Consider the following 25,305-nt stretch of genomic DNA (forward strand, 5'->3'; position numbering starts at 1 on the left):
AGTCATGGGTCTTTGTCGCAGCTCTCTAGTCCCTGGTTGGGTAAATGTTTTGAGTATATGCCCATGATCACGAGATAAACAACAGACAAACACCCATGACATGGAAACTGTGGAAATCTGATCAAGTTCCAGTGGATTTCTCATCAGTCAGTGGTTAAATAATGATCCCTTTCTTTCCGACTGGTGAGGCTGTGGAAAACATTGAAGTCAGATGAATGTTCAGTTCCACCCTGCAGTCAAATGGAGCTACTGGGAGAAAGTTTGTTGTTGTTGTTGTTGTTTGGGATGCATTTGTATTTGCCCCCCGCTCCTCCTTTTTTTTTTTTTTTTTTTTTTTTTTTTGTCTGACTTAAATCAAACAGCACACATGGAGAGTTTGTTTTTGAAATTGTTTCGCTGTTTTTCTAAGAGGGGAAAAAAGCTATCTAAATCAAACTTGGCTGTATCTGGAAATTGAATTTTCTTCTTAACCTAATAAGTGTTTGTACCACCCTTGGCAGCATTAACTGGCAATGAGTCTTTATTACCTTGAGAATTGCTTCTGTTCGGCAACATTCCGTTTTTGAGCCTGAACAACCTGATGAAGGTCAAAATTTTTATTTTTTTATTTCTAGAGATGTAAAATTTGTCAAAAAATTTTTTATAAAAACAATTTGTAAGGGGGATGCACTGTTTTACAGCAATGTACTTGAATAAACTGAGCTGCTTTTCATCTTCTTTATGTTGAAACTGGATCTTTGTTGTTCGATGGCACCACTTCCAAAGGCCCTTGCAAGGCTTTTTCTCTCACTAACTCCTAGACTTTTTCTCTTTCAGATCTAACCAGAACGTCCTTCTCACCATCTGTGGAGTTTAAATCTCTTATACATGTCATCCTCAGGGAATTAACACACAGTTGAATGTAAAACAATAACCCTCAACATTAACAGTTTTTTGTTTTAGGGGAAACTCCATCAGATCATCATCGTCTTTATTCCCAAACTCTTCTTTACAGATATTCTCTTGTCTTTTTGTCAATATTTTTGTGATGAAATGTTTACAGTATGGCAAAGTTTGGCCAAAGTGATTTTTGAACGCCACTGACTTCCCGCGTATTCTTCTTTAGATACTGTGAAATGTGTCATGGGCTATACTCAAAGGTTTACTGCCATTGAAATAAAGGTAGCGCCGCACTCTGCATGGGTTCAAAGTCTCTGGTCTCGTTTGTGAGTTTTCTCCTCTTTGTGCTGGTCTCGACTTGTACACGAGCTTGTAGACATGCTTGGCTGCTGCAGCTTCTTTGTTTTCCCTCCACAAACATAAGCTACAACTGACCACCACTTGTTTTTCCTCTTCTGTCTTTCTCTCTACGCTTCATCTATCTATCTCTCTGTGTCCTTCAGTTCTCTTCCTGTCTGACTCTTTGCTCTTTAACAAGCATGTCCAACAATGATGAACAGTCCTCTCCTTTCCTGGTCAAATGAAACAAACCTCCAAGCAGGAGATTTCTGAAAATAAGTAAATTTAGAAAAAAGTATCTTCAGAGGGTGAATTTATTTATTAAATTCACATCTTGCTCTAGAAAAATATTTTACAGGGCTGTAAAATATGACAACATAGTTGAGGTTTTCTCACCACAACACCAGGCTGCAGAGTTCTTCAACCTATATCTAAAAACACCCAGCTTGTTGTCTCTGTGCAAGAAGATGGATTACATTCTGACATGTTACTGCAGTGGCAATCGATGACTTCTCTAAGAGAACGTGCCCGATTTGAACAGATTAAGATTTCTTTTAAAAAGTCACAAAGATTTTTTTTTTCCTATTGGATTAGTGAAAGTTAGACTGCATTTGAAATGGAATCCTTATGGTAAAATGAAACAGATGTTCTCAAATCTCTGCTATCTCTATGTCTTTAGTTGGGATTTTTTTTTTTTATTATTAGAAGAAATGCCACTAATACAGTTAGAGAATATCTCAACTTCTCTCTTTGGCTCCCAAAAATATAGTTTCATATTTGATATCTGTGGCTGTACAGAAGCCTTTTAGTCACTACATTTAGATTGCCAGTAGAGGGCACATTACATTGAGAAAATTTGGCATTGTACCGCAGCTCAATGAGTTTGACCACCATTGAGAGGCTGACAGCCTTAGCATCTTCCCTTGGATATTCCCACCAATGGCAACACCAGCATTGAACTGTAAGTATTCCTTGGAGAAGGTATCTTGTTTCAGAGATTTCTAGGAAGCAGCCAAACTTCCCAAATGGATCAGGTTTCACAACAAGTAGAATCAGTCGCTTTTACTTTTAGTAGCAACTTCCACACAGAAGAAAGCTGTCGGTACAAGTTAGCACTTCCATGCGGTCCGTTTACTGTTTGGAAAAATGATTGGAGTTTTCATTTTTACCATTGACTCGTCAAGGTAAAAATTGAGACACTTCAAATCACCAGCTAATAAATCTATTTAACAAAACAAACAGTAATTATGAAAAAATAAAGGTGTCTGCTATAGACTGGCCTTAACGAAACACTAGTAAAACCGATGGACATAAAGTTTTCACCAAATCTTAATTTAAATGAACTAACATTCAGACGTTCTTTCCCTAACATTGAATGAGAACAACCAGTGTTGGAAATTTCACTTGCACGTGTCTGAAATACTCCTCCTTCACAGATTTGGTTTTCAAAGCCCCTAAAACTCACCTTAGTACCGAGACATAAAAACCTGTTCAGATCTTGTTTTAACTCGGGGTGTTGATCCAAGAGTTGACTTGAGTCTGCGTCGGTGCGCAGCGCGACTAAAAACGTGCCTCTTCCTGTTCCTTCCTCCAGATCCGAGTGGTGAAGGCATTCCGCAACTCCATCTCCCTCTATGAGGGGCTGGAGAAGCATGAGGCCCGGACGTCAATCCACAACTTTATGACCCATCCCGAGTTCCGGATAGAGGACTCGGAGCCCCACATCCCCCTCATCGACGACACGGACGCGGAGGACGACGCCCCCACCAAGCGCAACTCTGACAGCCTGCCCAATGCCTCTCCACCTCCGCCCTCGCCCTTGCCCGACGATACCGATCCGCCTGCCGCCCCAACTCAAAACCAGAACAATAACGCCGTTGAAAGCAGCAACCACCTCTTCCCAGAGGGCCCCAAATCAGGAACCCCGTCAGCCCCAGGGAGCCCACTACACAGCCTTGAGACCTCCCTTTGATCTGACCCGGCTCCACACGGCTGCACCTGTGTTTTCTCACCCCGCCACCAAAAAGCTCCGCTCAAACGGCCGAACACTGGCAGAGGAGAGAATGGAGGTCTGGACAGAGAGTGGAGTCTTGTGTGAGCTTGGCTTGGGCTGAACTGAAAAAACAGCAAACGTTCGTTGGAATGTATGGCTTGGTGTGGATTCTTTGATTTCTCTTTTTTTTTTCTTTAGTTTTTCTCTGTTGGTTCTTGTTAATACCCTGCTGCAACACCAGGAACTCGGTCTTCGTTCCACCCTCCTTGGTAAATTTTTTATTTTTATTCCCCAGCCCCTCTCCCTCTGAGTTGCAAGCGGGTGGGGATAAATAAACTCAGATTGAAAGTGACCTGTTTTTATTACTCTAATATTATTGCTGTTATTTGAATTGAGAAGGTGAGGTCCTCTGGCCGTGAGGATCGGGGCTTGTAAGATTCTGAAAGAACTGTTGACTTCTCTTTTATCTGAAGGGTGTTGTATATTTATTTCTTTGGCCCTTCTCATTCAAAACCTATTTCTGCTTTATTGGCTGTTAATATTGAGTTATTTATGTTTTTGGAAAAAAAAAACAGGTCTGTTTACAAAGTTTGTAGATAGTTTTTTTTTCTGTTTGTAGGCAAAAGAGCTTCCTGATGTATAATTCAGAAAACTGGGACAGTAAAAAATTATTAAGAGGATAATTTCAGATACTGCTGTATTTTCAGGAAAAAAAGGGTGTTTCTATTGAAACTTAACTATTTTTGCCTGCAAGTTTTGTTATATATTTGTCGATATAGAACCTTCTAGCCAAACTGATGAACATAAAGGCTTGTATAGAAAAAGAGGTCCAAGGGGTAAAGGGTGTTTTCACAGGAGACTCAGCTGGGAAGACGATGACGGCCTCTCTCCACTAACATCACTATAAATATTCTTCCATTTCTTTGATAGTTTTCATGTGCACAAAACGTTCTGGATTCTCTTTTCCATTCATTTCGGTGTGTTTGAGAATTTCCACGTGTTCATGACTTTTAAAAGGGATTTTTCGAAGCCGTCTGGGCCTATACTTAACAAGCATCTCACTCAGAGTCCAGCTGGGAGTTGGGAGGAACACGAACTCAGACCTCCTGCGTCCACTTCCAGCTTCTAGAGGTTCTCTTTTTAGACCTGTGGAGCTATGAAGTTTAAATCTTTGTAGTCACCGTTGCATCCTTTAGCGAAGCAGTTAAATCATAGTTTAATTTAACGCTTAAAAATATCCCCCAACTTTGTAATCACTTTAGTTCAACTTAGGCGCTCCGCTGCTGAGAGTTTTTCAATGATACGGTCATTCCGACTAAATATGAATGTGCCTTGGCTACAACAGTGATTTAAATGATCCTGATCCCATCGCTCACCACCTTCAGGAAACTCACTCTTGTTTCTACAGCTAAAAGCAGGACCAAAACAAAAACCTACACCTTCATTTCAGATGTTTTGGTTGGGATAGGAAAAATCTCCTCCCTTTGGATGCTTGATAAATATGGATCCTGGTCATTTCATTTTTTAATTATTTTTTTAAGCAAACCATTAGCGCCCTGCCAATGTGCAATACTGACATACATTTACTCAGGCATAAAAAAAAAAGAAATCCATAAAAATCGTTGTGTATTTAGGGAGCAAAATGTTGTCGGGCAAAAGAAAAATATCAGTTCATCCACTTTAAGATTATACTCTACAGAAAATTTAAGTACTTTTTCTGCTTTTTTTAAAAATAAATTCTGTTCGTGTTTTCTTCTTAAGCCTGTCCATAAGACTCATTTCACTCATATAAATGTTTCTGCATTTGGTTTGTTTGTAAAATAGTTTTGAAACCTGATGTACTGGAAACGCTAAAGATTGGACATGTGCATTTTTCAAGAAGAAATACTAGGCATACACTGGTATCTATCTGCACAGGGTACTTTATACATGCTGTACTGTGTTTATAGTTTTCAATAAAAGTTGTCACTGGACAATGGTCTTACTTTATTGTGTTTAGTATGTGCACCAGTTTGCTGATATCCAGGAGTTCTGCTTCTTTTAAGTGAGTTTTAATTCCACATTTTCCATACATACTGTGACATTATTTAGATTCCATCTGTAACACTTGGAAAGGTAGGTGGTCAAAGGTAGGTCCCACCCCCCAATAGATAATTCTGCCGCTGTTTTATTGTTTTCTTCAAGCTAACAAATTGCACATCTAGTTTAGTGCGGCACTTTCAATTAACCCCACTCCAGAAGGTGTTTGTACAAATTGACTTCATCTTTTTGAAATCTCAGTGTGAACAGAACACAGAAAGTCACATTCCACCCGAAGTGAAAGGTTTTCTGCATTAATCAATGCCTCTAAGATTTAAACTGGGGATCATGTATGGCACTGAAAGCACAAAAAGTACTTTCCTCAAGCTTTTCAATAAGCAAAAGACATTTTTATTTAAGGAAATTCATTCAATATAATCGCTGGCTTTGCACCAGATACTCAAATTCCAATCTATGTCAACAAACTAAAGTAGCACACTTAAGTCACTAGTTTTATTTGCAAAAGAAATGTAAAAATAACTTTGTTCACAAGCAATGAAGGCATTTTATCAACATGCAATGTTGCAGTTGAGGGTATATTTTATATACTATGGTTTCAATTCCATTTTCAAGTTATTTAACACTAACTCTTAATTCAAGCATTGGACACTCAAAGAAAGAAATGACATGTTGGGTGTATTATGTGTTGCAATTGCCATAATTGATCATTTTGAAGAAATCAAGAACACATCAAGCATGATCATTATGATAATGTTGGATAAAAATAAAGCAGCAAAGTGTAATATGTTTAATTTTATTATTATTATTTTTTTTACATATTAAATTAGATTTTAATAGCAGTTTGTATCTGTCTGTTTAATGTAAAACTAGACATCAAACAGGCACAGCCTACCACACCTGTATGATTTGGGATATATTTTATTTCACTATTGGTAAAAGAAATTAGTTTCTGCAGTTAATTTTGAATGCATGAATGTGGGGAAAAATGGCCATTCTGTTCTTATTTTCATATTTTAAGGCACACACTCATTAAATGCATGTAAGTGAACTGCTGTTGGCCTTGATTTTTCTAAAAGTAAATAAAAATAACAAAAATGATTTCAAATTGTACGTTTTATCTCACAAAATGAATTTACTTCAGGACATGTAGTAGTAGTAGTAGTAGTAATAGTATTACATAATTTTATTTTCCAATAAGTCAGCTGTATTTTGTGCTACTACACATCCAGACAGGTAGATGGCAGTAAACGCCTCCTTTCTTGTTTGGCGATCATTCAAAGATCTTCTATTGACAAGATGAGTTGCGCTTTCTAAATCGGTTGCATCCAAAGATTTTGTGTCTTCTTCTTACGAAAACGTGAGCAGAGTGAGACCTCTTGCGTTTCTGTGCTATGTTTACTTCTTGACTCTCCACAGGAATATCCTCTGCAGGTCCGAAACAGGTTGAAGGTCTGCTGATAACAAGCAGGAACTTCGCGGTAAGTGCCGCTCACTGTCTTTAATAAGTCATTTCAGCTGCCTGGAAGCAGTGCTACCTGCTCCTTTAACACCAAGCCCGCTTGTCTCCGCGTGTTGCGTTCGTGCCTCAGTGTGTCGGTGGCAGGAATGAGACCTCCTCACCGCTGAATTCAACATGAGAGAGTGGTGGATCCATGTGGGTCTAATTTGCGTGCCGCTGGTGGCCGTGTACCTGCACATCCCGGCCCCTCACCTCTCCGCCACCCTACAGAAGTGGCACAGCGCCGGGGATTTCTTCCACTTCAGAGGGAAGAAGATCTTCTATAGAGGTAGCAGCACTCAGCACGGGAGGGGATTAACCTCCAGATGTCCACCTGTTTCCTGTCTCACATCGAAATGTTCTTCCCAGACTCCTACGGTGCTTTGGGAAGCTCAGATGTGGTCCTTCTGCTCCACGGCTTCCCCACCTCCAGCTATGACTGGAACAAGGTATGCAGTCTGCACAGCGGAAGCTGAGCATAGCCTGTGTGAACATAAGGGTTGCCATGAAGGCAGGAGGTTCATGTTCATCTTTTGCTATATTATTCATCCAGCCCATCTCTGGTCGTCTCTGATTCTTGCAGGTTCCACATCTGAAACCCAAGAAACTGTATAAATATATGCAGGTGATGATATTTGAAGGGTGGGCGACTTTATTTATTTACTTTATTGTCAACTTTATTGTAAATGTCAGGGAGAGCTTAGCCCTACTGGCCCACTTATACCAGCCGTCCCTGTATATGTGCCATAAATTCATATTGAGCAGTCATTTACAAAACAGAGATGCATCTGGACAAAGGTGTTCTTAGAATGTTTGGTGCCCTGGGCGAACCACCTTTCCAAAGCCCCCCACCTCCCTCCTATTCCCTTCCATGAAGTAGTAGACAGGCGAGGGGTGACTGTTGGTGTGATGATGCGTTTACTTGCCCTGAATGTTTTAATTTGTGTTTTTATTTCTATGTATATTTATCTGTGGTTTTATGAATACTGTACAGCACAGTCGTCAATAAGGTCGTGCAGTAAATATTTATCTGTATGTTTCGTAAATAAAATTGACATTCACATGTATTAGGTACTTTTGAGATTCAGATCCTCCGGTTGTAACAGCGGGGAGTTGGGGGGTTTTACAATGGGAGGGGGGTCTGCTCGTTGCCCATGGCACCCATGTCAGAAAACGCCACCGCATACGGACATACGAGTCTGTTAAAATAAGCAATTTTGACGTGGAAAAATATGTACAAATCCTGAACCGTTTTTTTCTCCCTTGCAGATCTGGGATCCGCTCGCTCAGCGCTTCCATCGAGTCATTGCACTGGACTTTCTTGGATTTGGTTTTAGTGACAAACCTGTGAGTCTGCATATTTTGTATAAATGTTGCGATGGTTTTTCCTGCCTCTTTCTTTCACGCACATGTTTCTCCTATTTCCCCTTTTCTGCAACATCTCAGAGACCCCACAGGTACTCCATCTTTGAACAAGCCACTATAGTTGAGGCCCTGGTGGCCCACTTGGGCCTGAGCAATCAACGACTCAATTTGATATCCCATGACTATGGAGATACTGTGGCCCTTGAGCTGCTGTACAGGTGATCATTTTATAGCAGGTGTCAAAAGAATCCATTAGTTTCTTTCTCTTAACTGTTTTTCATTTTGTTTTTCTCCTCAACTAGGAGTGACCAAAATCGGACAGGGCATCTGAACTTCAACAGTCTCTGTCTAACAAATGGAGGTACAATGTCAGCTTTTTAGGGAGTTAATGTTACTTTCACAAAAGCTAAGATGTTTTGAAAAATGAATGCAAAACACAATAGTCTGGCTATGTGTGTGTATATGTGTGGGTGTGTAGGATAGAAGGTTGGGTTGGAGTTTAGGACATGTATGTCAGGTTGAAGGCACAGAGATGTATGTAGTTAATGACTCATATTTAGTATGGTATGATTTGCAGAATAAGCAAAACTGACTCAGTATGACTTTCAAAATGGGCAAAATAGTTTGTCTGAAATATGTGCTTTTAAACTTATCTGTTTGTTTTGATGTAAAAGTCATGGCTAGTCCTGACAGTTGGATTTCCAACAGGAATATTTCCAGAAACACACCACCCACGGTTGCTTCAGACGGTGAGTGACTCCGTCTTCTTCCTACTTCTCAGCTCATTTCAAGTGTAATATTTTATTGTTTCCAGTTATTAATAGGGAATGGAAAAGGGATGAACACTTTTCATTTTTGGCTGACCTGTTTTCAATTTGTTCCCATAAGCTGTTGAAGGACTCGAGTATTCTGGCAACATTTCTGACACGCCTCACCAACTTTTTGATCTTCCAGAAGGGGTAAGAGGACCAGTGTTTTTAAAATGTGGCAAGAAAGACTTTCTTCACATTTTCTCCTTGATTGGTAGCATTGGAGAAGTATTCGGTCCCTACACTCAGCCCACAGACGCAGAGTTCTGGGACATGTGGACAAGTTTACGCTACAATGACGGCAACCTGGTTTTGGACAGGTGATGACGCGCTTATGTGCTCATGTTTGTCTGGTTCACTGACCCAGTTGACTGAATGTGGGGCTTCTGTCTTCTTAGTATTCTCCAGTACATCAATCAGAGATTTCAACATAGAGATCGATGGGTGGGAGCGCTCACATCCACGCATGCTCCATGTAAGTGGCGCTTGGGTGGAGCAAACTTTGTGGAAAAGGTGTTTTAACCCAGCAGGTGATTTTAAGACCCTCGTTCGTCTCCACAATGACCCTCATCCCCTCCCCCGGTTGTGTTTCAGTGCACATGATCTACGGACCCCTGGACCCTGTCAACCCCCATCCACAGTTTATCCGTCTTTATATGTGAGTGATCGTGCCTTTCCCTCCATACACATGGCTTTGCAAAAACATTCTCAGGTGGTAACGTGTAATTTGTTTGAATATTTCATAAAGTTAAATTAAAATACACTTTACCTGTGTTTTATTCTTTCAGGCATTTGGTGAAAAGGTCGACAGTCGCCATTCTGGACGACCACATCAGTCACTACCCACAGCTAGAGGATCCCACCGGTTTCCTAAAGGCTTACTTCAATTTCATTCACTCTTTCTAAACAGATCACATACACATGCCTATTGTGAGGCATCAAAGTCAGATGAAAATAACTTTTCGATTATTTCTACCAATTAAGAATGTTGACTAAAAGATGATGTTAAGTCTGAGGAAAGGAATTCATTATTTATAAACCTTGAGATAAATTACGGCCATAGTGAGCATATCAGTTGAACACTATTCTTGCATTGTGAATTACTTTTGATATAATTTTCTACATTCTTCAAAAATAAAAATGACCTAAAATATAATTTTTTCTTTAAATAAAATACATTTTCTTAAAAAGCAAATGTTCCAAGTTGCATTTTGACCAACTTTATTGTGAAGTTGAAACAAAAAGACAGAATAACCGAGAAGTTTTAGTTTAGAAGATATAAAACATTTGTACCAGGAATCACGATAACGAGTTAAGCGATGGATAAGGGCTGCTGCATGCTTTGTTGGCACATATTTTTAGTTCTAGCCTACAGAAGCAAGGATGACATCGACAACAGTCTCCTCTGTGCTGCGAACCGTCACTTGCATGGTGACGCCATCAGCCAGCGCCAGACGGGCCCGAACCAGGACGTCGTGACCTCCTCGGAACACACCTGGACAGAGAAGGCGGGTAGAAACAGTTCACCAGCAGAAACAGGACAACTTAAAAAGGTTCTGAATCTAAAAGATATGTGACAGAGTCTGGTGTCTTCATTTCAGCAAATCAGTCTCTAAAAGTGAACTTTCATCCAGTAATCAGACTCACCAGCAAGAAAGAGAACGTGAGAGTTCTTGTTTTCGGGAACTTTGTCGGAACGTTCGCAGGGCTGCATTCCCAGGAAGCTGATGATGTTACCCACCGCCTCTGTTGTGATACAATACACCAGTCATCACTTAGTGTGTGATGAAAGTTCACCTTGGTGTGCACAAGCGTCAGCTTTTCTAAAATATTCCAACTGCGTACCATCTAGGGTTCGCACAGATGCCAGGGCAAACGTCTCCTCCTTCTCATTTTCGTCTCCCACTTCCTCCCATGCTGCACCAAAGTTCGGTTTCAGAACTTTCTGTATGTGATCTGCCACCGTCACTTCCAGGTCCTCCAGCTGAACAAATGAGAATTCTGATTCAAACCTCAGGTTCAGGCAGGTGAAGCCATTTCACCAGTTCCAACTTCAGTTCTACATACCACATATTCGTCATCATAACCGTCGTCATCAGGCTCTCCTGTGTTTGGGTCGCAGTCCCTCACCAGGTACTTCATTGTACAGCTGAATGTGCAGGACACTGCAAGCAGACAGAAACCGCAGTTGAACTCTAAATCATTTCTAACACATTTCTTAGGTTTTGCTGTTTCAAATTAATATAGTTCTTCATATATTTTTTAATAGTATTTGAAGTTGTACAAACTCTACCATAAAGATGGTAGCGAGATTGCTAAATTAAAAGAAATATGATTGTTGACATGGCACCACTTCTATCTGTACATCTGTAACTGGATGGGGTGCTATGAACTTGATGACTCAGGCAATCAATACATTTACAAAAAGAAAAAAAAAAGATTAAATTGACCAATAATGACAAAGTTGCTCCACTAGACTTCAGTGAAGGACAACAAAATGCTACGGTTGGTGGGTGCCAGGTTGGAGGGTTGAATGCATCATAATTTCTATTGCTATGACGTATCTACTTTATCTAACAAAAAGTGAATAAACTGAGATTGAAGCATCTGGATAGACCAAAGTATCTCTATACTGCAGGATTCAAACACTGACGCACACATAAGTAAACCTAATGACTGCATTGACAAAGCCAGATTTGAGAAATTTGTGATGTGAAGTATGTGCATCAACTATTGCATCCAAACAGTCCCTTACGATGGATACTGTGATTTGATCTGATGAATTCTTGACTGTTCCAAACTGGTAAGGAACCCTGAGCGGTCCCAGTAAACGTTCTCACCTGCAGTGGGGTCATCGTCAGGCAGCCGCACCAAAGTGTAGGAGGAGCCGGGCTGGCTGTAGGCGAGGCTGGGGGCTGGGATGTAGTGCACGACCTCGTAGGCTTCTGATGGCTCCATCTGTACTACCACCTGCAACAGACAACAGTTCAGCCTTGTCACATAATAACCACTTGTTTTAAATAAGATTCCAGCAGGGAGCAGGACTGCCGTCCACCTTTTAACCAACCTTTTGGAGCAGCTGGTCGTTCAGCGTGTTTGTGCAGTCGAACTGGAACACCATGTGTCGGGCGAATGTGTGCTTGATGCACCGAACCACGTATTCCGTCTCGGCCTCGGTCAGCTGTACCGGCTCTGACGACTTGAATAACGGGCCGAGAGCCTGGAATTCTGGGATGGAGGCAAGTTGTTCTGCGAGAAGGGAGAAAAAAAAATTAATAAATGAACGTTAAGGTGAACGTCATGATCAATTATCCAATAAAAAGCAATAACTGAAGCGGGTCCATCTGTCTTGCTTACCCTGGTAGATGTCTTGCCGTGATGGAGCCAACTTCTCTGGCAGTTTGCTCGTAGCAACAGTAGCAATTTCTAGAAGTAAAACAGACAAACTCAATTTATTTTGTGCACAGAAATATTCTGTAATTTAATCTGAAGAAAACAATGTGGTCGTACCCATTTTCTGCTCTGTGATAGGAGTGGTCGCCAGAGGTACAGACTTCATGTCGAAAGGCTTCTCCAAGGGCTCCAGGGTGTACTGGTGGAGGGACTTCTCCAGGCCAGGAATGGACACGGACAGACCTGAGACACAAGGACGACGCGTCAACGCCTGGTGCTCTGATTTCTTGTAGAGTTTAGCTTGTAAGCCTCATGAATGCTGACATTTACCATTAAAAATATACGCAGCATTCAGAGCTTTCTGCTTCTGCTGCAGCACGTTCATGTAGAAAGTAGCTCTGTCTCTGACCTCGTCATCGCTGTCCATCATACACCTGTGAGAACACATCTAATTATTGCGAGGCATTCAACTTCACTTCGGACATAATATTTGCAGTCTGTTATTTTCTCATGTTGTTAAGGAAATAAATCAGCATGAGCTCTCTTTTCTAAAAAAAAGGAAGAAAGAAAAACTCCACTAGTTTACGAAATGACCAAAAAGTAAATGAAGCGAACTGGTTTTATATTTGTCGATTTCATCCATTTTTGAGGCTCCGTTAAACAAAGTTCATTCACAGTTCAACAGCGTCTTTAAGTTTCCAACAAATATGCAATTGTATGGTAAAGAAAAAAAAGGAAAGTAAACAAAACATAAAAACAAGGCTTCACCTCTGCATGAGCACCAGGACGCTTGGCAGCAGATCGTCATTCTGAGCTCCAAATTTAGCTAAAGCGCTCACAGCAGCTGAAGGCAGACAAATACAAATGGCCAGTTGGAGGTGATCAGATTACTAGACCAGATTTCTAGGCCGCTGATCTTTATGATGTCTCACCTGCGCGAACCGCCTCGCTCTCCAGCACCACCCTGTTGAAGATGAAGCGGATGTACTTAGAGGGCTGCGGGGTCCGTGGCCCCTCTTTGCCCAGCAGGTGCAGGATCTTGGTGGCCAGCACTGTGTGCTCACAATCCTCGATGAACTCACACAGGTGGGCCAAGCCCGTCTCTTTGCTCTCAGGGTTCTCCTCGATGATGCTAATGATGCAGTCCACAATAGCCCGCTTGTACTCGAAGCCGCCCTGCGGCGACAGAAGTGATCAATACATGAGGGAGGAGGTCCACACTGCTACAATAATCAGAATCATAAACCCAACTTTCAAAGCTTTAGAAATAGTGGAATAAAGATGATCCACTTACGTCGTCTCTCAGCATGTTGGACAAGAAGTTCATCATGACGCTGTGCTTCCTGGGATACTTCTGACACAGGGCACTGATGGCCTGAACGACCACCACCTGAAGGAACAAATGTCATAAAAATTGCCATTTTCATAGTTCAGATAAAAATAAATCTAACCTTTCTAATACCATTTTCATCAAATCAAAGATTTCTCACCTTGAACTCATCCGAAATCTCAGAGACAAAGGAGGAGATCTGTTTCATGAGGCGGTCCACGCTGCTCTCACTGCCGGTCTTCAGCAGTGTGGTGATGGCCAGGGTGGCGATGCTGCGGTTGGAATCGGTGATCAGGTTCTCCAGGTCCAAATTGCAGGCGGTCACAGCCGACGGGTGTTTCATGGCCACCTGAACAACATATGAAGGACTCATAAAAATCTGTTATGGACTTACATCCAAGATGTCAAAATGAGAATTTACAAATAAATATAAAAAGGGCCGACATGTGTTAAGGATCGTTAGCGGTCTTGCACTAAACTTTGACACCTAATGTTGTAAAATGAAGAGTTGTACCTTGTTCAGCGTACGGACGGCAGCATATCTCAGAGCTGCTTTAGGGGAGCTGCAGAAGAGCTGCAGAACTGAAGGAAAACACAAAATGTCATTTTTTATGGCATCTCTGGATCTTGATTTATTTATAATATCTACACTGGATTCAAACAGAGAGCAACAATGGACATCGCTTAATTTGAATTTGCATCTGTCTACATTTCTGTATAAAAACTGGATGTTTTTATTTAATGTAAATTGTCTCTCTATGAATAAATTGAACTGACACAAAAAAAAAATCCTCAGTGTTCCGAACACCAAGCTTTATGAATAATTGAGAGAGCAGGTCACCTGAAACGGCAGGCGCCAGCTCTCTGGCAGTACAATTGGGCATGTGGACAATGGCGGACGCAGCCTCGTAAACGACCATCTCGTTCTTGTTCCTCAAGCAGCTCTCGATGAAGTCAAACAAGGGGCTGTCGTGACTGCAGGTTGAGACAAAGATGAACGTCAGCACCAGTTCTCTCATTGTGGTGCGGCAGCCGTTCTGTCCAGCCACAGTCCGTTCTGCTCACCCGCCCTCCGTCTCGTCCAGCAGTTTGCTGGCGATGCGGATCAGCATGCAATAGGCGAACGGCGACTTCAGGCCCGACTTGGTGAACTTGTTGAGCATCTTGGTCACGGCGAGACGATCGTTCTTCCGGAGGTGATACAACAGGCCCAGAGCGTGGTACTAACAGGGCCAGAAACCAGGGAAAAGAATTAAAACCAACAAGTTTTGCTCATGAATCCCAGAGTTGCAGTCATCCACCGTGAGCATCTTTTCTACCTGAACCATGATGTTGTCACTGGAGGCAGCTTCCTGGGCTTCATTCACCCAGCGCTTCACCACATCATAGCTCATCTTCACCATGTGCTGAGAAAGCAGAGAGGACGTCATCCAACAGCAGAACACACCACTGGATGACTTCCAATGACAACACGAGAAATTCTGGATTCTTTTCTTTTTATGGTTTATAAATCATACCAGAGAAGAGACCAGAGCTGAACTGGACACACTGGGCACCTTGTCCACAATAGCCTGCTTCATGTATCGTTCAATGGCCTGCAGCATGGTGGTCTGTGAGGACACAAACACACACAAAGAAAATAAATAACACTCCTAAAGAAGAGACATATCCTTCCTGCATGGAACGACAAAACAGAAATCTGTAAACTGAGAGAAATAGAAAACTTCTCTCACATCTGTGATCCTGCACAGAGCTCTGATGGCTGGACCTCTGTACACGTCTTCTTTCCCAGTCATGTCTTTGGTTAAGCTTTAAAGCAAAGATAAATGAGGACAAGACTTTATGAATAAATCATCAAAAAATAGTTTATAACACAACTGCACAAGAAACATCAACTCTGCTAGACAACAGTGCACCATTTGACAACATGAAAAAGGCTAAGAGGTCTAAAAAATTTTTTATTAATTAAAAAGCAAACCATCATCTGTTGATCTAAAGTAGCTCAACAGCTGATAAGAATATAATTGGCATCAGTTTAAGGCTCTGGAGCTTCAGAGAACTAACTGAAAGCTCAGACTTAAATCCAATTGATGCTAGCGCCTTCAACAGGTTACCCACCATCAGAATCTGAATAAAACTGTTCTGCAAAGAGGGATAGGCTACAAATCCTCCACAGACATATAAAGTAAAATCAGACACCAAATGGCATAATGGCAGTTGTTGCCAAATGTGACACAACCAGTTACCAAATTTAGAAGTAATTACATTTTTGCATAGAGCTAGGTAGGAATAAAACTGTAAGAGAGTGAATGCTTGTAAATGGATGTTTGAAGAAGACGATTCGTCAACACAAACCTGCTTGTGACAATGATGACGTCCTCAGAGATGTTTGCCATCTCTTTTATAGTCAGGTAGCACATCCTCCTCAGGGTTTGCTGAGTAGAAAACCTTGTTTAGATCAAATGTGTGAAAGGTTACTCAATCGAAACCATTAAATGGACATGTCTTACATCATTAGACTGGAACAGCCTTGTCATCGCAAAGAAAGCCTCAGTGGCTTCGGTGGTCCCAAAATGCTCTCCCTACATAAACACAAGAAAGAGAGTGAATAGTTAATGTTGTCGTTGAAATAAATACAAAGCTGAAAAGTTAAACAAGAGTGAGTATGTGTCATTTTTACCTGATTGAGAAGGTAGATGATCTTGGTGAGGATATGGAGACATCTTCTTGGATTAATGGGGGTCTCATTGAAGATCCGTGCCTGTGAACAAAAACACACCACCATGGATTAGAACCACTATCTTCTGGTTACAGACAAAAGTCCAGAGCTTATGCTCAAAATTACCTCTTGCAAAACTGCACTCTTCTCCAAGTGCTGGAAAGGGTTCGACCCACTTCCTAAGAGAATAAATGAATTACTAGAAGAATATGGTACTACTTATCATTCGAATAGCAGAAGAAAAAAAGACATTGTGAGAATTAAATACATATACATATTGTAAATAAACGCATACAGAGGCTAGCTATAGCAGGTAAGTGACAGGATAAGATTATTCAGACAATGCTAGCGTGCACCGCTAACGCTATGACATTACCGTAAACATAGCAAAATATTTTTCGGAATTAAGTGTCACCACAAACAGTTAAGCGTAAACTCGATAAACCTGCAGTATTGGTCTGCTTTTGCGCTTTAGGTCAGAATATGTCTATAATGTTCTTCTGAAACCATTGTTGAGGGTCGGGTTGGTTAACTTTAGCTAGCAAGCTAACAGACTAGCACTTAGCATTTCTGTAACATGTTTCAATCGTGAAACATATGCCTTAAAGCGTTATATGTAAATCCTTACCAGACTCTTCGTCCTTCTTGTCAAACTTTTTAATCATTTTAACTGGAAGTGACGGACGAGGGCGGCAGATGCTCTCAGCCTTGGAAACACCAGGAGCTATTTCCACGTAGCCAAAATGCAGACTGGCTTCCTGTTAGGGGGCGTCCACGTCGACGGAAATGACGTAATAGAATACCAACTTTTAAAACAGCAGAGGACGCTGTTGACAGTTTTTTTTCTTTCTTTATTTTTTATTACTATAAAAAAAGCTAAAAGTGCGATGTGACTGAAGTGTCATTTTAACTATTTTTATTTTGCCGTTGTTTAACCAAAGTAGATCAATAAATTCAAGGGAACTCAAAATCTAGCTTTTGGGTCATCGTTTGCTCTACATGTGAACCAGAACCTTCTGTAGTCCCATTGCTTCTAATAAGATCAATTAAGGACCGTTATAATATTAACCACAGAAAAAATAAAAATATTGAATATACCTCCGGTTTTTGATTTACCCACATCTGGAGTGCAGTTGCCAAAAGTGACCACAGGATGTCAGCATTTCTCAGCATCGTGTTTCGAGAGGGTATGCAATTTAAAACATACATAGAAACGCAGTTTTGTATTTTATCCAAGCAGTTGGAAATACTAATCGGCAACAAATTTTATAATGCAGTAAAATTTTGTGACATTAAATTTAGGTACATTTTTAAGACCATCGTTATTTTTTAATATAAAGATTTGAGTACGGGTGTTTTTTTTCCCGAATGTACCTTTTACCGCCATCTACTGGCCAAAGTTTAAAACGACATTACTTACACAGACTCCTTCAAACAAATGAACTAATCTGGATTATTAGTTATTTATTTTAACATTATTTTAAGATACAGAGTAATGCAGATTTGCTGATACCAAAAAAGCAATGCTCTAGTTTTATAGAAAGTAAAGTCTTATTTTCCGATTATTTACGATGTAAAGCATTTTGAATTGCCTTGTTGCCGAAATGTCCTATACAAATCATTAAATTGACTAATTGATTGATTGCTTGCAACCATCCATCGTCGATAACTTATTCTTCCAAGGTCACGGGGAATAGGAAAAGATATGGGGTACAAAAAAAAAAAAAAAAAAAAAAAAATCACGCGTCAGCAGTTTTAGAGTAAACGATTAACCTATAGTCATGTTTTGGGACAGTGGGGAAAATATCTTGTCGTTTAATATTGTATGGAAAGAGGCAGTTGTATGTTGTTACATCTGCTTTATTTCAGGAAAAATAATCCTTTATTGGAAAGTAGAAAAATAAGAGACATCTGATGACGACATACATTCACATGCATTTGCATTTTACTATGTTCATGGTCTCTGCGGATGATTTGTACAGTATTTCATTGTCAGCAAGTTGTTTGCGCCACTGTTTCGTGGGAAATTTAAGTAAAGAAAAACATTACACATCAAAAAAAAGAAAAGAAAAAAAACAGCAATGACATTTATGCTCGCCCTAAAAACATCAAATCTAAACATAGGCAAAATCCAACACATCTCAATATTTTTCTAACTTACTCTGCAGACATTAGTGCGCAAAGATAAAAAGAAACAAAAAACAATCGATAGATTATTGTTTTCTGGAATTAAGACCATATAACCAAGCGAATCACGTGATTTTACTCATAGCACCATGTAAAATAGCGCTTCTCACAACTGCAAAACTAAGAATTTTTCATGTTTATTAAAAAATATTTTAAATCAAAAGTCATTTAGGCCAATTAAGCGTTATCATAAGCAAAAAACCAAACAAAAACACAAACAAACTTCAGTCTACATCAAATGTTCACTTTGATGTATTTTCAAACTAAATTTAGTCATCTTTAACGCCGCTTCATCAAGTCAAGTCAAATATCAGGCAGGTTTTCTCGCTGCGCTTTGATTTGTACAACAAAGACGATGTTAATTCACAAACATTGAGATCACTGCAGTTATGACTTCACCTGTTAGCGTGGATATTTGGAATGTTCCCCTATATAGAAACAAGTTGTTGTTTATTGGAGGAGAAAAAAAAAGAGTTATTGATTACATTTAGTCACTGCCCTCTGCCGAGTCAAAGTTTCTCCGCTGTTTTCTCATTTCCTGCGTCCTATCTGCGCCAGGAGCCGCGCGTTCTCCGCCGCTTTTGCGCGCAGGTTCTTGGCTTTGGCCACGTCGAAGAGGACGTTCATGATGTTGGTCGGGACATCCAAGGACAGGGTCAGTCTGCTCCTCCGGTCCCCTTTCATGTTGTTGCGCAGCATCTGCCCTCTGAGCTTCGTCCGGCTCATGAAGCGGTAGTTTGCGGGACTTGAAGTCCTTTTTTCCCGACTGGACTCCGCGGAGGACGAGGAGGAGGATGAGGAGAGATAGTCCGCGGACTGCAGGAGGGACGCCCAGGCGTCCACGGGGGAGTAGCCCGGCTCGCTCTCCTCACTTCGAGCCCCCAGAGCCATGTGGTCGCTGCACAGAAGGTCGGAGCCGCTCTGGTAGAGGCGCAGGCAAAGGCTGGACGTCGGTGCGCACAGGACGGAGAGCAGCAGCAGAGTCTTCAGGGACGACAGCATGCTGTGTCCTCTGGGACGAAAAGGAAAAGAAAACAGAGATGCAGAGGTTGGAAATTAGTTAAAACTACTTTCTTCTCCAAAACCGTATGTAAGACACTTTTTAAAAAGAGAAACAGTCCACTTTTTTTCTTTTTGGTGCGAGCAATATTTGAAATATAGCGTTTTATTTTAAGTTCATCCCAATCTGATGAAGAGAAATAGGTCCGCCCCAAAAAACACAAATGCATGTTTAAAAAACAACAACAAATACACAAACAAACAAAAACAACATGTATTTACCTCTCTTGTCCTACGATGAAGAACACTCTTTTGGTCTGGAACCAGCCTGGAAAGAGAAGCCAACAACCAGAAATCTTCCTGCGAGTTTCTGAATTTCAAACCCCGACAAACCCGTCAGTGTTTGGAGAGCAACAGTGCGCGCAGTCTGTCTGCCCGGCAGAGTGTCTTCCTCATCCATTGCATTTAGTAGAACACTTCAAACTGCAGCCCTACGCCAGCAACAACGTCACTCCTTTGACATTTTGGTTTTTCTCCGAGTCGTCCTATTGGTCGCCATGCAGTGATGTAGTGGTTGAGGGGGGAAAAAAATAAATAAAAAAGTTGCAATCTCTTTTTATGGACGGAAGTCATCACGACGTAGAAAAACTGACTTTGAAATGAGAAAGCTTTAAACCTGTCAGCACCACGGAGAGCTCCCTTTGAGCCAAATGTTCTTACATCAACAGATTTCAATGGATTTTCACTATAAACTTATGCAAGTGAAAATAGTGACTCATTTTTAAATATATGAAGAAATATATATGTTTTTGTACCGCTGTATGCTTCCTACTCACCTTCTTTTTAGTCCTCGAAAGAATCAAGCATTCAAAAGGAAACAGAGGTGGTTTCTGGTCCAAGAAGAGAACAACTCTAAACTGGTTTAAAGCAGAGTTACGACGATGAGACTGAAGTAAAAAGTGTTTGTTGAAAGAACAAACAAGTGGGGCTGAAAGCATGTCAAACTTTTTACATACTATTTTTTTTTGACAAGACATTTAAAAATTGTAGATTTTGAAGAAAATTATACACCAACCTACAAATCAGCAAAACAAACAGAACCAATGATAATAAAGACTGAATCAAAGCCCTGTTGAATATTCCTTTCATTAACTTAATTTATTTTCATTCATAAGAGCTGAGGCATTCACAGCTCAATTAATCACACTGTGACTGAAGACCCAAGTGTCCTCCCACTTCTTCCCTGTAGTTGATCTCTAATATTGATTTTTATGGCCCTCTTCAGTATTACAGCTTCTGCATTAAAGTTCTACAAGATACTTGGCCTGTTCAACGAGATCTCTTATTTTTTTATCAGTTTCTATGACAAAAGTATTGATATTTGGGATTAATCATGCAAATGAGTCGGTCATATGACAAATGTCTGATTGTTCTACCATTGGATTGTTTCCCATTTCTTTCCATGCAATTAAATTACAATGAGAGAGTAAAAATATGAAGCAAAGCTGTCAGGCGGTTAATAAATGTTCCAACAAGAATATTTCAAGAAAAAACGAAAAAGTAAAAAGCAAGAAAAACAACTTTTCAAGCTGACACAAAGTGCTTTAAAACTGAACATAAATTACTTTGCAAAGATACTCTCCCAGGAAGCCAGTTACTGTGAAGACTCCAATAGGCACCCACATCCACCAAGAGCCATAAAGAGAGGGAGACCCTGGCCCCCCAGCTCAGCCCCCATGGCAGCAGCCCCACCCAACCCCAACGAAAAGTTCAACCCCCCCCCCCAACATTTGGTGAACTCCCAGAACACCAGACATCCCTGCTTTACAGATTGAAAACTATTTTTTTTTCCTCTTCACAGTTAAGTTGGACCTTACATTGGTCAGTCATTTAACATCCGAATAACATGTTGAAATTTGTTTCAGTAATATGGAAAACTGTGATAAAGTTTAAGTGTACCTCTGCCAGGCACTGTATGTTGGGTATTTGTAAAGCATTTTGGAGAGTGGGTGTTGATCACGGGAGAAGAATCGTGACCAACACGAAGGAAGCCTGAGGGTGATTGCTCATGTAAGCATTTTCTGATAGCTTGGTCATGTTTTCTACTTTTAGTGATCAACAGAAGACCCATCCAATCAGACATTTGACATAAATATTGCCATAAGAGTTAAAATAATGTCTCAACTTTCCAATCTCCACCTTTCCAATGTGGTTCAATGTCCGTTTTTAAAAGGGAGGGAAAAGGTCCCAGCTAATGTGCGTCACCCCTACAAGAGCGACCGCACAGGAATCCCCTGCTACTCCTGAGACTGTATGATGTAGATTGGTTGGGCCCCTGTTGGCCTCTCCTCTGGCTCCCAGCCCGACCCACTTCACCCCCCACCAAACAAGCATATGTGGTGATGACAGAGACAGAAGGAAATCAGCCACCGGCTTCGTATTTTTGCAAACTGCATTATGTAGGGCATAAGAAAGGTGACTGCGATCTGCAGGAATGAGGTGAAAACAGAATCAGGTGTAGAAAAAAAAAATACACACATAAAACCAGTTTTATTTTTCATCAGTAGTATTAATTATAATCACATAAACAAAAAAACCCACCTCAATCAATGTCAGTTCCACCAATAAAACAAACAGATAAAAGTACAGGCTCTGGCATAATGTTGCTCACATTCCAATTCTGTTCACTGGTAAAAGTCCAGAAACCAAATTGCTTTCACAAAAAAAAAAACTATAAATAAAGAAAAATCAGAAAACAAAAACAGCGTATCTTCAGTAACACCACACTGACAGACAGAAACTGCGCCAAAGCTGTATTTCCATCTCTGCATCAGCTGTCTGAAGGTAGGTCCTCCGTCAGAGCTGACCGAGTTTCTGTCACTCCACTCTTTGTTCCACACAGACTCTCACAGTCCTGTTTAGATCTGAATCGGTTTTGGTTGCCACCACAGCCGCCGTATACAAAAGGCCTGCATTCCCCCGACTGGCTGTGGAAATACCAGACCAGAGCGTACTCCGAACAAGCTCCTTCTGACATCGGTAGCAAACAGCAATCTGTCACCGAAAGTACAAGTGAGGTAAAGAAGAGTTATTTTGAGGAGAAAAATGAGGGACTTGCCACAAAATTACATTTAAACAGTCTTTGCACAGGTTTCCATGAACAAATATACAAAAGCACATTTTTTTTAGGGTTTCGCAAATTTCAGTAGTTAGAGAATCCAAGTTCTTACAGAGTTAAGATGTGAAAAAGATTTTCCCACAGTGGCAAATTAGAAACCAACTACACCGTCATGAGCAACCGAGCTTTTCCACAGTAATTGTTTCAAATGCAATCCCAGGAAAAAAATGTCAAATTGTGTCATTATTGATTTAAAAAAAACAAACCAACTGGAAGAAGTCAATTAAAAACTCATTGCACACCTACTGTTTTTATAATGAACATAGGAATGAGACCATAAAGCAAATAATGTAGGTTATTAAAATTTGTTCATTTTTATTCTGTTGAAGGAATTTTCACATTGCACCCCATGCCATGCTCTCCTTTTGTCGCAGTATTTACTTAAAATGAAGAGCCAACAAGTAGAAAATCATTTTTTAGGTTCTGATACTTAAGAAATAGCACACATACAGTAAAGCATAAACTGTTTCAGCTCATATTTTGTGTATAAAAAAGACTGAGCAAATAATCAAAGGAATTGGCTGAAATAGGAATAAAATTGGAAGTCGTGGCCACTCACCATCATCCTTAGAACCAGATAGTCGTCTTCTCTTCCTCTCTCTCGACTTCACAGCCCGTCCCTCATGAGAATCTTAAGACAGAAATACGTCTAATCAGAAGTTGAACATTGCACTGAACTCAGCCATCAAAGACGAACACATAGCCCCTCTCTCTGGACCAGCACCTAATGAGCGCCGGCAGCATTTTGGACTCATTTGAATGCCGTATGAGGGTGTCGTGGAGCATTCTTTCATTCATTTTTTAATATTGTTATGCAAACTTTAAATGTAAAGTTCTGGAGGAATCAGATTTTTGAAGAAATTTTCAAATATGACCAGCATTCAATTTCTTTTCTTTTCTTTTTTTATATAGAGGGTTGAGATGGAGTTTGTAGAACTGAAAGGAACAAAACTAAATGAATTCACTGACTGTATTCAGGAAATGTAAATTAAGACTTCAAAAGTAATTGTTTGGTGGTCCCAATAAATTTAAATTAGATTACTGAGCAAAAAGTACATCAACATAGATGTTTTTTTATGGAGTTATGTATAACAGACCAACATAAAGTAGTGAATAACTCCAGTCTGGGTGGAAAATTATGCATTGTTGCTTTTTTTCTTTTAAATTGCAAATAAAAATCTGTAAAACTTGATGCATGTTTGCATTTTGGTCGCTCAGAGTGAATACTTTGTAAAACAACCTGTTACTTAGTAAAAGGTAAACGTCCTTTGAGGTCTGTTTCTCCTTTACTCTTCTACAGACCAACATTTTCTCCCAGTCGCTCAGGAAGCAGTCTGACATGAAACTGCTTTGATCTACACAATGTCTTTCTGGTACTGGCTTGTATGTTCTGGACTTAGCCTTGAGCAGCCTTTAAAAAAAAAACCTAGAGAACAACAAGAAATTACTGGTCAAAAAACTGCACTGATTTATGTCTGCACTGGATTATTTTAAACCACTCAATTGCAGCAGTCGGATATTCGAGTCTCGGATCAGAATTTTGCCTGAGGGTCGATTTTTCAAAGTGCAAACACATCAAAATTTATGCAAGAGAAACCCAACTGAGGTGATTTGACTGCTGTACTGTTGGAGATGTTACCTATCAGTGGTAAAGCAAGAACACTGCAGATCCCGGTTAAAAACAATACTTATGTCATTTCATGTATAATTTTATAATTACCATGGAATGGTAATATTGGTCAAATGAATAAAATGTTCATTATACATCATATTAGAGCATATTGATGTTTTTTTTTTTTTAATTGTTATTATTTTGAAGCTAGAATTACAAATAAAGTGATTTCTGCCGGTGGATGTTTTTCATTAATTGCTTCATAGAGTGTCACTTAATAATAAAAAGTGTATATTTACATTTCTGAAACATATGTCATGCAAATGACGCATTTTCCATGTTTATGTTACCATTTGCTTGAAAATCTCCACCACCGCAAAAAAGGAACCACAGACAGGACATTTTAAATGTCCAACACACAGCTGCTCCACATAAGTTTGAGTTGTGTGCTCATTTAGTCCCACTTTTGGTCACACTGTGGCTGAGCAATCTGTGAGCTTGGCCAGAGGGTTCAAATCTGCTGACATTTGTGTTGCAGTTTATTTATTTTTCTTACCAGTGTGATTTCGTGAGCTCCTGGCCTCTTCGAGATTCAGTGGAAGAGTACTTGTAACTTCTTTCATGTTGCTGTTGGATTCTTGTTTTTGAGCGTCATGTCTCGTCCTTTCTTCACGACGTTCAGTCACAGAAGAGATGTTTATCGCCAAATCTTTGGGCTTACTGGTAGTTTTGCTACCAGTAACCACGTATGATGCATCCGGGTCCACAGACTTTACCATAAACTTGTATTCCAGTCCTAAAAAAATACAAATAAAAATAAAAGTTACACAATCAACAGTATGTTATCAAGTAACAGAACATTTTTAATCCAGAACATCTCTTGCATAGGAAACTGTGGTGTGAAAACATGAAAGTTGACAAGAAAATGTCGCGGTTGCGTGTCTTGTAGGTGAACATAATTTTT

The 25,305-nt window shown here is 40.3% G+C and overlaps 5 protein-coding genes across 9 annotated transcripts in view; 2 read left to right on the forward strand and 3 right to left on the reverse strand.

Moving 5' to 3' along the window:
* The window catches only part of atp2b1a (ATPase plasma membrane Ca2+ transporting 1a), a 40,545-nt gene extending 35,358 nt beyond the window's left edge, over nt 1–5,187 (forward strand). For 4 of the 5 annotated variants that reach the window (XM_055054626.1, XM_055054628.1, XM_055054627.1 and 1 more), the window contains one exon: nt 2,813–5,187. In XM_055054626.1, the coding sequence (XP_054910601.1) occupies nt 2,813–3,190 (378 nt within the window). In that variant the 3' untranslated portion in view covers nt 3,191–5,187. The remainder of the gene's footprint in view (nt 1–2,812) is intronic. The other variant, XM_055054630.1, reaches the window with a different exon arrangement.
* Nucleotides 5,188–6,652: 1,465 nt separating this feature from the next.
* On the forward strand, nt 6,653–10,118 carry mest (mesoderm specific transcript). The gene is made up of 12 exons (XM_055054638.1): nt 6,653–6,729; nt 6,841–7,038; nt 7,119–7,198; nt 8,019–8,096; nt 8,196–8,332; nt 8,417–8,475; nt 8,823–8,863; nt 9,003–9,073; nt 9,142–9,243; nt 9,322–9,398; nt 9,518–9,581; nt 9,712–10,118. Exons 2-12 carry the CDS (start codon nt 6,885–6,887, stop codon nt 9,827–9,829), a joined length of 981 nt encoding a protein of 326 aa, XP_054910613.1. The 5' UTR covers nt 6,653–6,729; nt 6,841–6,884; the 3' UTR covers nt 9,830–10,118.
* Nucleotides 10,119–10,127: 9 nt separating this feature from the next.
* On the reverse strand, nt 10,128–17,127 carry copg2 (COPI coat complex subunit gamma 2). Its single transcript, XM_055054631.1, has 24 exons — nt 16,994–17,127; nt 16,492–16,544; nt 16,327–16,407; nt 16,157–16,228; nt 16,002–16,081; nt 15,380–15,455; nt 15,164–15,256; nt 14,966–15,052; nt 14,712–14,869; nt 14,488–14,621; nt 14,161–14,228; nt 13,807–13,995; nt 13,611–13,706; nt 13,249–13,492; nt 13,085–13,160; nt 12,647–12,750; nt 12,434–12,559; nt 12,281–12,349; nt 11,991–12,172; nt 11,764–11,893; nt 10,991–11,088; nt 10,769–10,907; nt 10,571–10,669; nt 10,128–10,418 (listed from the first exon to the last, which is right to left on the reverse strand). Exons 1-24 carry the CDS (start codon nt 17,028–17,030, stop codon nt 10,288–10,290), a joined length of 2,622 nt encoding a protein of 873 aa, XP_054910606.1. The 5' UTR covers nt 17,031–17,127; the 3' UTR covers nt 10,128–10,287.
* A 1,068-nt stretch (nt 17,128–18,195) lies between these two features.
* Nucleotides 18,196–20,080, reverse strand: ucn3l (urocortin 3, like). Its single transcript, XM_055054643.1, has 2 exons — nt 19,834–20,080; nt 18,196–19,564 (listed from the first exon to the last, which is right to left on the reverse strand). Exon 2 carries the CDS (start codon nt 19,552–19,554, stop codon nt 19,084–19,086), a length of 471 nt encoding a protein of 156 aa, XP_054910618.1. The 5' UTR covers nt 19,555–19,564; nt 19,834–20,080; the 3' UTR covers nt 18,196–19,083.
* Nucleotides 20,081–22,082: 2,002 nt separating this feature from the next.
* The window catches only part of col7a1l (collagen type VII alpha 1-like), a 59,759-nt gene continuing 56,536 nt past the window's right edge, over nt 22,083–25,305 (reverse strand). Inside the window, 3 exon segments of the mRNA XM_055054620.1 lie at nt 22,083–22,605; nt 23,289–23,360; nt 24,898–25,137. Coding sequence (XP_054910595.1) covers nt 22,382–22,605; nt 23,289–23,360; nt 24,898–25,137 — 536 coding nt within the window. The 3' untranslated portion in view covers nt 22,083–22,381.

The sequence above is a fragment of the Poeciliopsis prolifica genome, unplaced genomic scaffold (genome assembly GCF_027474105.1).
Source record: "Poeciliopsis prolifica strain line A6 unplaced genomic scaffold, Auburn_PproV2 SCAFFOLD040, whole genome shotgun sequence".
NCBI lineage: Eukaryota > Metazoa > Chordata > Actinopteri > Cyprinodontiformes > Poeciliidae > Poeciliopsis > Poeciliopsis prolifica.